General features: G+C 56.1%; 2 protein-coding genes across 4 annotated transcripts; one reads left to right on the top strand and one right to left on the bottom strand.

The window, feature by feature from the left end:
* On the top strand, positions 1–3,450 carry MPV17L2 (MPV17 mitochondrial inner membrane protein like 2). 3 transcript variants are annotated; one of them, XM_019736947.2, is made up of 5 exons: positions 306–605; positions 1,333–1,503; positions 2,223–2,299; positions 2,440–2,567; positions 2,771–3,450. In XM_019736947.2, the coding sequence occupies exons 1-5, from the start codon at positions 419–421 to the stop codon at positions 2,904–2,906; spliced, it is 699 nt and encodes a 232-aa protein (XP_019592506.2). In that variant the 5' UTR covers positions 306–418; the 3' UTR covers positions 2,907–3,450. The 3 variants fall into 3 exon arrangements, with proteins under 3 accessions (XP_019592507.1, XP_074193984.1, XP_019592506.2); XM_019736948.2 differs by lacking the exon at positions 2,771–3,450 and having other exon boundaries at positions 1–605; positions 2,440–2,571; XM_074337883.1 differs by lacking the exon at positions 1,333–1,503 and having other exon boundaries at positions 274–605.
* Positions 3,451–3,502: 52 nt separating this feature from the next.
* RAB3A (RAB3A, member RAS oncogene family) lies at positions 3,503–8,657 on the bottom strand. Its single transcript, XM_019736950.2, has 5 exons — positions 8,498–8,657; positions 7,148–7,375; positions 5,940–6,058; positions 5,234–5,358; positions 3,503–4,372 (listed from the first exon to the last, which is right to left on the bottom strand). The coding sequence occupies exons 2-5, from the start codon at positions 7,373–7,375 to the stop codon at positions 4,182–4,184; spliced, it is 663 nt and encodes a 220-aa protein (XP_019592509.1). The 5' UTR covers positions 8,498–8,657; the 3' UTR covers positions 3,503–4,181.
* Between the last annotated feature and the right edge of the window lie 2,793 nt (positions 8,658–11,450).

Here is an 11,450-nt window from a genome sequence, read left to right as displayed (position 1 = left end):
GCTAACTTGCTAAGATTGGCCATTTCAACGTGGGAGGCGGGACGACAGGCATAATGGTGGTCTGACATTGGCCACTGAGCTGGTAAGAAAATGGCCATGGCTACCCATAGGCTGGCGCAGAAAGAGGCGAGGAAGCATGGGCGGGACTTCAGCAACTGGCATGCGTGGTGTAGTGTGACGCTTACTTGTGATTGGCCCATAACGTCGGTGTGTAGCTTTGTTCAGTGATTGGCCGAAAGATAGGATGCCGGTTTTTTATAATTGGCTAATGCCTCTTGGGGGTGGGCAAAGTGGAGAGCCAAGCGGTCAGCGATTGGCCAACACCGCGCGGGACGGACATTTCGGGCGCGGCGGGGACGCATGACTAGTAGGCGCTGGCCCGGTGCCCCGGCGCGCGGATTCCTGGTCCTGGCACGCGATGGCGTCGGGCAGTGGGCGCTGGCTGCGCGGCCTGTGGGCAGCGGGGCAGCCACTGTTCCAAGGCCGTGCGCTGCTCGTCACCAACACGCTGGGCTGCGGCGTTCTTATGGCGACCGGGGACGGCGTGCGCCAGTCCTGGGAGATCCGCTCCCGGCCCGGCCAGAAGTTCGACCCGCGGCGTTCAGGTGAGTTGACGGGCGCTGTTGGCCCTTAACCCCGGAGAACCTTTGACCCTGACCTCGGATTTGAAGACCCCTAGACCAGATCCGCGGGCCTGACCCCTAACCTGTAGCTTTAGTGTTCGGCAGGACCCTGGATCTCCGCGTGCACCCTAGAACCTAACAGCCGCCCCCGGGTCTCCCCTCTCACTCGTGTTTATAACCTGTCCTCCTCCCACCCCAGATCTCTGTCCTATTCCTTCTCCGGGTCTCCATCTCGTCCTAGCCCGGGTCTCTGTCCTCTCCCTTATCTTGGGTTTCTCTCCACTCCCACCCTCTGAGTCGTCCCCTCCCATACCAACGTTTTCTGTCTATTCCCATCCTGTGGGTCTCGTCACCACCCACCCCCTCGGGCGCTTCCCTCCCTCCTGCACTGAGGGACCGAGCACTGAGCTCGGGAGGCTGCACCCGGAGTAGTCTGGGAGCATTCTGGCCCCAAAGTTCCCTTCCCGTTGTGCCTCGGTTTTCTCCTCTGGAAACCAGGGCAAAGGTAGAACACCCTCGCAGGATGAAGGGTTGAGGTGAGATGTAAAAGGAGCCCTGGAATAGTGCCTGGCAGTGGATCTGGTAATGGAAGAATATCTGGGTGGGCTCTGGGAGGGTGTCAGGCTTACCCAGGTCTTAGCCAGGGAGGGAGTGGATTGAGGGGTTTGCTGGACTTACGTGGCCCCCCTGATTCTTGCATTACCCTCAGCGAGCATGTTTGCGGTGGGCTGCAGCATGGGTCCCTTCCTGCACTACTGGTACCTCTGGCTGGACCACCTGCTCCCTGCGTCTGGCCTCCGTGGCCTTCCAAACATCCTCAGGAAGGTCCTTGTGGACCAGCTGGTGGCCTCTCCCATGCTGGGTGTCTGGTACTTCTTGGGTAAGGAGCCCGATGAGCTTGGGCTTTACAAACCCTCATAGATTGGGAGGGACAAAGCCAGACTTGTATTAAGAAGGATGCAGAGGTACATTTCTGATGTACCTCCTGTGTGGGTGGCCCTGGACTGGAGTGTGGGTCACAGTGGTGACAGGAGAGACCCAGTGGGGCAGGTGTAGGTGTGAATGGCAGAATCACAGACAACGGTTCTAAATGTAGGAGGGATGAGGAGAGTGTCTGTCTGATGGGACTGCCCCGGACGGTTGTTGGGAGGGCTTCCTAAAGGAGAGGAACTTAGCTGAGACTTGAAATAGGAACCAGCAGCCAGAGAAGCAGAACAGCCCATGCAAAGGCCCTAAGGCTGAAGGAAGAGGGGCTGAGTGAGACTAGGGTTTGATGGCGTGCAGTCATCCCAGTTTTTAGCCCTGGGAAGAAAGTTGCTCATTTCCCATCCCCCAGGACTGGTAATAATAAAACAGCCTCAGCCTTAGGAAGGGTGTGTCTCCATCCTTCCTGGTATGTGTTTATTTGTAGTCTGTCTCCCTCACTGGGACCTACTTGCTCAGTGTTGTTTCCTCACACCGGCCACCCTACTGTACCGCTCTTCCTACTGCCAAGCTTTTAAATGTCCTGGTTCCTCAGCTTGGGAGACTGTCCCTCAGGGTCCCGCCCACTTCATTATTGGGACTCACCAGCCTCTGACACTCTCATTTCCTTCCCAGGTCTTGGCTGCCTAGAGGGCCAGACCCTGGACCAGAGCTGCCAGGAGCTGCGGGACAAATTCTGGGAATTCTACAAGGTAGGCGTACTCTCCCAAACGCCTCCCATCCTGTTCATTCCCCTCTCCCTTCCATCTATCCTGCCCCACACCTTGCAGCCATCAGGCCCCACCCAGGTCCCTTTGGCCCATCCCTTGCCGTACTCTGAACCTCCCCACAGGCTGACTGGTGCGTGTGGCCCGCTGCGCAGCTGGTGAACTTCCTCTTCGTGCCCCCCCAATTCCGAGTCACCTACATCAACGGACTGACACTGGGCTGGGACACATACCTCTCCTACCTGAAGTACCGGTGAGCGCAGTGGGTGGATCAGGTTCCCAGGGGACTCCTCAGGGGCCACACATGTGAGCCCCACATGGCAGTATAGCTACCCTCCAGCGTGGGAGCCTCCTGTGCTCTTGACAACCTGCACCCTGGAGTGGGTGGGTGGGGAGCTGATCACCAACAGGATGAATACCGAGCCCCTCTCAGCTATCTGATGGGACCTTGGCCAGGTCCCTGCCACATCTTTCCAGTGAGGCTGACCTCAGCCCCCAGTCAAGTGGAGGAGGGCTCCGTGAAGAGGAGCCTGAAGGACCAATGCAGCATGTGGCCAGACCCTCTTGTGAGGACAGATCCCAGGTACCCTAACGCCACCTGGCTGAGTGCCCCTGGGCATCATGCAGACTGAGCTACCCTGCCTCCCAACTGGATGCCAGACTGGGCATGACCACCAGCTGACCACCAGCCTGGGCAGTAAGGGGAATGGGCGCCTGAAACAGGCCAGGCTAGGGTCCTGGGCCAAGTCCCAGCCCCACCCCCGTTCCTGGGCATCTGGCTGGGATACCCCTTCCAAGCCTACTACCAGGCCTCAATTTCCCCATCTGGAACATAGCCATGAAGCTGGGTAGTCATCCCCCAGCCCTTCTCACCCAGAGCCTCAGGGACTAGGATATCCCATCCTCAGCACTGGGCCCCAGCTACCCAGTCAGTCCCAAGCCCCAACCCCTCAGCACTACTGTGGACTGGGCTCTGGGCCCTGGAACCAAGGTGGGGACATCACCCATCCCCTCAGAGCAGGGTCTGGCCTGGAGTTGGCCCCCAGGATCTGGAGCCTTAGGCAGGGCTAGGCAGCGCCAGTGTCATGCTCTGGTCACGAACTGTGGAAACGATTAAATTCTATCTGTAATTGAAAGTCTTGTGGATGACCACGCCAGTGCTGGAAGGTGGCACTCATAGGGACACAGCATTGTCCATTTGCTTTATTGGGTGTGTGTAGTGTTGTCATGACATCTCCTGGGGGACTGGGGGCACATTTGACACTCATGACATCAGATAGGTCTGGTGGTGGGGATGGGGGGTCCTAGGGTGCTGAGTACCCACAGCAGCCTCCCCTCCAAGAAAAAAGGTACAACCTTGGGGGTCCAGGAGCCAGGCGGGCCATTGCCCAGTTCCGACCCACCCTGTGGTCCATGCTGAGACTCCACTATGGCCTCAGCCCCCCATGTCACAGCCAAGGGTCTGGCAGGCTTGGCTACCTCCCATCATCCAGTCACCCTGCCCTCGGGTATCATCTGGTCCCTCTTTAAAAACCGAGAACTATTGATGGGGGGTGAATTTTTAAAAAGGTGAGGTCTGGAGAGGAGGGTGAGTGGTAAGTTCGAGGGGCCACGCCACGCCACGCCACGGCAGAGCGGGGGACAGGGCTATATGTACAGGGGTGAGGTGCCGAGCCCCCAGTGGACATCTCCAATAAATAAATAAATAAATAAATAGCTACAATAATAAATAAGGGTGATGGGCTAAGTCGGGGGCAGGGGTCTCGCGCCCACAGCCGGGGGTGGGGGGCATCCAGGTCAGGCCTGGGGGAGGACAGGGGGTGGGGTGGGGAGGCAGGGCTGGGGACCAGGATGGGCCAGCTAGCTCTCAACAAGCGCAGTCCTGGTGTGGAGGCGCCTGCTGGTCCGTGAGCTGTGGGCCCTGCTTGGCGCCTGTAACCGCGGGGTCGGCCGTGTCCAGCGACTCAGACATCTTCTCGCAGATGACATCTACCAGGCGCTCAAAGGTCTGCTTGACGTTAATGTTGTCCTTGGCGCTTGCCTCAAAGAATTCGAACCCTACGGTCAGGGAGGGGAGGGGTGAGACCCTGGGCCCCCCCACTCCCAGAGACGATCCTCTGAGGCCAGAAATACCCGGCGATTCCCAGTGCTGACCATACCAGAAAGGCACTGGCAGGCCCCATGGGGAAGTAACAGTGAACTGAGTCAGCCCTGTATTTCTTGCACTCCTTTCTTGACCCTAAAACTGTCTTCTTACTGTCCCTAGGGCCCTGGCAAGATCCACTCCTCTCTTCCCCACCACTCAGCCCAGCCCCATGCACTGACCCTGGTGGCATCTGACACTCAGATCTGGCCATGCCCCCCCCCCCCCGCCCCCTTCACACTCATTCCTTGTTGCCCTCAGAATAGTCCCAGCTCTTCACAGGGTCAGGCCTTACGTGATCAGCCACCCAGTGAGCCTCATGTTGCAGCTATGTAAGACTATTTGCCAACATTCATAGGCTCTTTGCCCAAACTGTTTCTTCTCCCTGAAGGACCACCCTTTCTTCAAGTACCAGGTACAGTGTCTCCCCCATCCAAGAAGCCTTACTTATGCCAGGCAAAGCCTGGCTCTCCGCTGGACTCCCCCCAGCCCAGGTCCTTTTCTCTCTACCCCCACTAAACTGGAGGCCTTTTGTGGGCCCAACAACACCCAACACAAAGTTGGGCAGTGAGGATATCAGAATGAATCAATAACTTCCTGCAGAGTGAATTATACACATCCATCAAGGTCCACCTTGCAGAAAATATAAATAGTCTAGATTGGAATCCAGGCCCCATCCCGGCTTTGCTGAGAGACCGTGCGTGTGTCCCCTTCTCTCTCAGGGCCTCAGTGTCCCTCTTCTAGCCGGTAGGTGTCTAGCCCCACTGGGCACTCACCAAGGTGGTCGGCCAGCTGCCGGCCGCGTTCCGATGACACCACCCGCTCATCCTCCATGTCACACTTGTTCCCCACCAGCAGCACCTGGGCATTGTCCCAAGAGTAGGTCTTGATCTGGGTCGACCTGGAGGAGGGGGCCACAGGGGCAGGTTAGGGCTTGGAGGATCCGAGCTCCACTTCCTCACCCCACTCATTATTCCTTGAACACAGCAGGTTCAGTTCTTCCTCCAGCCTCTGTCCTGCCAAGAGCACTCTCTGTGTCTCCGCTCCAGCAGTTCCCTGATTTGGAAACCCCACTTTTCCAGCAGCCTCCCATCCTTCCCAGATCTCTGTCTCTGGAGAGAAGAATTTCTCCTTCAGCAAAATCAGAACTTTTCTTAAAATTTATGATTCTTTTTAGGCAGAAAATGTAAATGTTTATGCCCTTTAACCTGTGCAAACTGTCCTTATATTTTCTGCACCCCCCTCTAGATTTTTTTCTATGTTTCTAGTTTCATTTTTCCACCTGAAATCCTTTTCTTCCCGTTATTTTTGAGCCAATGACACCGTGTTTTAATGATTATAGATTGATAGCAGGTCTGGGACCCCAATATTGTCATTTACATTTCTACCCGGAGGCTGGGGCTCCCTCATCAGCCTTTGCCCCAGGCTTTGCCCCAAGCCCAGCTCAGAACACAGTCTGAGAGGGGGTAGGTGTGTGCTCACCAGTCTTGCACAGCATTGAAGGACTCCTCGTTGGTGATGTCGTACATGAGGATGAAGCCCATGGCACCCCGGTAGTAGGCTGTGGTGATAGTTCGGTACCGTTCTTGCCCCGCCGTGTCCTATGGAAGAGGAGAAGGAGAGGACACACGTAAGCTCCACAGAGTGGAAACGAGCTCTGCGATTGTCCAGTCCAGCCCCCCTAAGGCCCAGAGAGAAGTAGGGGCTTCCCCCAGAGACACGGGAAGTCAGGAAGAGCCAGCCAGCTGCCTGCACTGAGAACTGGTGCTCAGTCATCCTACAGAGCTCAGTACCTGCAGAATTGTTCCCTCTCATCAATACACGTGTATAGGACACTGCCCTTGGCCACACCCTGCACTGGGCACTGGGGACACAGCTGTAAACAAAGTGGACAAAAATCACTGCCCCTGTGGAACTGACAGCTCAGTGCAGGAAACAGACAATAAACGTGAAAAGAAAAAAATACTCTGTCGGAGGGCAATAAGGATTAAGGAGGAAAATAAAGCCTGACTGGCATGGGCAGTGTAGGAGACATGTGGAGATCAGGGGAAGGACAACCCAGGCAAAAGGCACAGCCAGAGCAAAGATGCTGATGTGGGACCGCCTACTATGTTTGAGGAACAATAAGGAGGCTAAGGTGATGATGGAGGAAGACAGACCAGGGGGAAAATATCACAAGGATACACCAGGCAGGGTCTCCTAGGCCCAGGGAGAGATGCGGCTTTACCCTGCATGAAATGGGAGCCCTGGGAGGGCTGGGAACTAACAGGCTCCCTCAGGCCTCTGTGTGGTTGGGAGAGGTGTTTGGGGGAGGTAGCCAGGCAACCCTAGGGGAGGTACCTGTGCCTCTACCTGGCAATGAGTTTGGGGACCAAGATCTGGTGAAACCTCAGACATATGGAAGAACTTGCAGATGGGGGAAGTGAGGCACCAAGCCCATTCATGCTCCTGCCAATATCGAGGTAGGAGAGGACCCAGCGTTGTCTCCTCCCCCAGCCCTGGAGAGCACTGATTAGGCTCTGATGGAGGAGCAGGGGTGCTCTCTTCTGTGCCTCTGGCATATAGTAGGCACCTGATACATGCCCAGTGTATGAATGAATGAATCTAGACAAGAATGAGATGGGCAAAGCTAGGGCTGCTTTTCTGGGAAGGGAGCATGATGGAGCTGGGAGTTCCCCAGCTGGACCCACCCAGATCTGCAGCTTGATCCTCTTGTCATTGCGGTAGATGGTCTTGACCTTGAAGTCAATGCCCACAGTGCTGACGAAAGCGGGCGTGAAGGAGTCGTCTGCATAGCGGAAAAGGAAGGAGGTCTTGCCCACGCTGCTGTTGCCAATGATGAGGATCTTGAACATGTAATCGAAGTTCTGGTCCGAGGACTCCTTCTGCCCATAGCGCGAGTCTGTGGCTGACGCCATCTAAAGGTGCAGGGCACAGGCTAATGTGAAGGGTCCCCTGCCATTCCCAGGCTCAGGATGTAGAGAACACCGGAGCCACAGAGAGGAACTAGCATGCTGAGATTACCTTCATCCCACCAGAAGCCCCAGTACTAACTGTGAAGCCCAAGGCAGAGGGCGGGGCATGACCTTGAAAGGTGGGGGTGAGGGGTTCAGGAAGGAGCTCAAAGCAATGGGGATGGGGACACCCCTGCAGCCCCCTCCAGCAGGCCTGCACCCCAGATCCAGCTGTAACCCTAAACCCTACGACTGCCGCCAGGACCTACCATCAATCATTTGTTTCTCAGAACCGAGAGCCAGTGCACGTGCAGACTCGTACACACGTGGATGGTCCACGAGGGGATACACAGACGTCTGCAGCCCCTCTTCCCCCAGGCCCCCAGGCTGGCAGAGCTCAATCTGAGGCAGCTGCATCACATGATAGGGGCGGAGCGTGCGCACGCTCACGTGCACACAGCAGGGCACACACCCGTACAGGCGAGTGCACATATGAGGGTCGAATAGACGGCGCACAGGACAGAGACGCAGACACCTGTCTGCACACTGACACGCATATACAAATGTGGAAACCTACCCGTGCGCACGGCGCCCTCCACCCATGCAGGCGTGTACACGTCACCCACACGGTCAAGTATCCCCGTGCACATATGCACACGACTGTGCACGCACACACACAATCCACGCGTTTCCCTCCACACGCGTGCAGCAGGCACACACTTGGGTCAGTCCCTATGGGGTTATACGAACATACCCAGGAACACACGCAAGGGTACACAAAGACCGGCCGGCACAGGAGAGCGCGCACACGCGTGTGCACACCCCGCGCACGCGCACGCACAGCTTCCCGCAAGGCACTCGCCTCCCCTCCCCCTCCGCCGCAGAGCCGGGGGTGGGGGGGTACGGGGGGTGAGAATCGGACAAGTGGGGGAGCCAGAGCCCTATCTTTCCCCAGGCCCGCGACCACCGCATCCTTCCCCCCTTTAATACCCCCAACCTCGTCTCCCACCCCCGCCAGCCCACCAGTCAAATGAAGGTTATTTAGGTGCTCCCAGCGGGAGCGCACCGGGCCGCCCGGGAGCTCACCTTGCCTTGCACCGATGCGGTGGTGACTCTAGCGGCAGCGACTTTTTTGGCAGCAGAGTCTAGCCCCAATGAGCTGATGTGGGGCTGCGCGGCAGCGGCGGCAGTGGCAGCGGCTCAGGCCCCTGCAGTCCGCGGTGACGTCCTGCAAAGAGCGGGGCGGGGCCTCACATGCAGATACAGCCGTGACACCACCCTGGGGCGGAGCCGCGCATGGAGATATGGCCCACTGATGCCCGCAGAACCAGGAGGGGCGGGGCTCCCACGCAGATTGACGCACAAATAGAGCGGGGTCCAGCGTGCGTATCCAGTAACGGGTGGGAACGTTGCAGGAGGGGGAGGATAGCTTTCCGGCTCCGCCTCTCCTCAGTGTCATGGAGGCGGGGCTGCGCGTCATTCTCTCACTGGCTTAAGCACTCGAGCGACGGGCCGAGTAGCCAATCAAAAATTATCACCTTCCTCCTTGTGTCCAATGGTGGCTCCCTAGTGACTGAAGGGACGAGAGGCTGAGGCTGAGGCTGAGCCGGGATCTTCAGGGGGCGTTCCCCTTCCCCGCCCCCGCCTGTTCAGGTTGGACACTCCGGTGTCCCCCACTCAAACCAGAATTCTGTGACCTATTCCCAGTTTCAGAAAAGAGGAACAGAGGTCGAGAGCTGCTCCATGACCCCTATTTATGGGGCTCAAAATAAATACGTACAAAAAGAAGAAAAAGAAGAAATAAGGGTCTATAGAAACCAATTTCTGAGCTATAAAACCCCCAAAATGGGCCGGGCTGGTAGATGCACCACCCTGTTTCTGAGATGAAAGAAGAGATAGCCATCAAGAGGGCAACCACTCCCCACCAATTCCCAGAAAAGAAGGAAAGGAGCTGATGGACGCTCCAAGAACCCCTCCCTTCCCTGCGCCCCATTTTCCACAAAAAAAAATTCAAAGAAAAGGCGGAACAACGACAGAGAAACGACCTGTCGCCTGACACCCGGAAACAGGGAGCGTGACAGCGATACCTAGAGACCTAACAATAAAGATGCAAGGCTAAAAGAGAATTCAACGCTCCCTGGTTCCTGAATTAAAGACAGGGCCGCCGAAACCCCCCTCCTCCATCCTGGGGAAACAAGACTCAAAGAGGAGATTTTGGGGGTTGAGATTCTCCAGCGTTTTTTCCCAAAAATCTTGAGTAGGAAAAGTCAGAATCGCGGTGGGAGAACGAGACCCTGGCTCCTCTACCAGGTCCCTGCCCCCCAACTCCCTCCGGTCCCCAGAGTACGCGTGGTCCCAGGAGAATCCTGATCCCTCTGATTGCGCCCCAAGAGGAAACGGGGGGGGGAGGGGCTCGTCGTGTTTATAAAAAGTCTGCCAGCTGCAGAGGCGCGGAAGAGACCAGAATAACTGCACTTGGAGGCCGTCCCTCCAACCCACGCCTGCTCCCAGCGCCTGGAAATGTGAGGTCGTCCCTCCCTCTGCTTGCATTTTTTCTAAGGGTAACATTTTTGTCCCTCTTCCCCATTCGGACTATAAAAGTACCACGAACCCACTGCGAAGAATTGGGGAAATTCAGAAAAACATAAAAAATAAAAATAAATCCACCCCAGTCTCTCCCCAAGGGGAGACTGGCAGTTGAATTCCAGCTCTGGGTGGGGCTCCGGGCACAGCTGGTGGAGGATCAGGACGTACAGGACCGCTTGCTTCCCTGACCTCCCAAATGCTTGCTTTGGGCTTCCCGGCACCCACAAATACCTGTTTTTCCCCCGTGTGGGTGGCACTCGGAAATACCTGTTTTTTCCCCCAGGGGATCATTTCCGGGGGGAACCCACAGCAATGTGCACCAGCTTCTACCCAGAGGAACTTGTATTTTAACATCAAAAGAATTCAAGGCCTTTACTGCTAAAAATCAGCATTCAGCTCTGGAATTAGGGATGGCTGCATGGAGGGGGGGCTGCATGGTTTGGGGGTCTTCTGTGTGGCAGGCGGGAAGGGGAGGAGGGGGGTGGACAGAGCCAGGTCGGAGAAGGGCCCCAAACCCTCCCAGGTCCTGTCCTACTCAAAGTAAAGTCCAGAATCCTTCCCATAGCCCAGGTCCCACAAGGTCCGCACCAGCTACCTCCCATCTCATCTTTCTCCTCCAGTCAGACACTCCTTCCTCTGGTTCCAGATGCGATCCTGCCTCAGAGCCCTTGCACCTGCTGTTCCCTCTGCCTGGAGCACTGCTTCCCCAGCTCTCTCTGGTCCTGGCTCTCTCATCCCCTTCAGGTCTCCGATCAACACCCACCTTCTTCAGTTTCACCCTGTCACCTCCTATCACATCACCATATTTCTCCTTCCTGACACATCAGAAATGATTAAGTTTTTATCCATTAGCCATCTGAGAGCTCTGAGAGCACCTAGACCTATGACACAGTAGGTATCCTGTGATGATATGACACGAATGAATGAATGAATGAATGAATGAATGAATGATTGGAGAGAGGGTGACTTTGACCAGGGAATTTAGGGAGGACCTCTCTGAAGAAATGACATTTGAGCAGGAACCTGAAGGAGGAGAAGGAGCCGGCCACAGGGAGAGTGGGGAAACCGTGCTCCAAACAGAGGGATCAGCAAATGCAATGACCCTGAATCTTACTAAACAAGCTCAAGGGACGGCCCCTCTCCAGTTCTGTGAGCAGGTGGCACAGGCAACATTTTCTCCCTTAACAGAGGGCAGACTGAAGTCTTGAGAGTCACCCTACCATTTCACAAGGGCTGGAAGTTCCAAGGCTTCTTGAAGACCTTCTTCCACCCTCCTTTTTGAGTCTAGGGTGAGCCACAAAGCCAAGAACCCCAAACAGAATACAGGAGACCTGGAACATGTGAGTGACTTCGGTGTCTACATCAGTAAAATGGGAGAAGAAAGAAGCAGAATTAATTTACACTTTGAGCATGTATCTCAGTGCCTGGCTCGGGTCACGCTTTCTTTAAACGT

The sequence above is a fragment of the Rhinolophus sinicus genome, linkage group LG07 (genome assembly GCF_036562045.2).
Source record: "Rhinolophus sinicus isolate RSC01 linkage group LG07, ASM3656204v1, whole genome shotgun sequence".
Classification (NCBI taxonomy): domain Eukaryota; kingdom Metazoa; phylum Chordata; class Mammalia; order Chiroptera; family Rhinolophidae; genus Rhinolophus; species Rhinolophus sinicus.
This window is presented reverse-complemented; position numbering and strand designations above follow the sequence as displayed.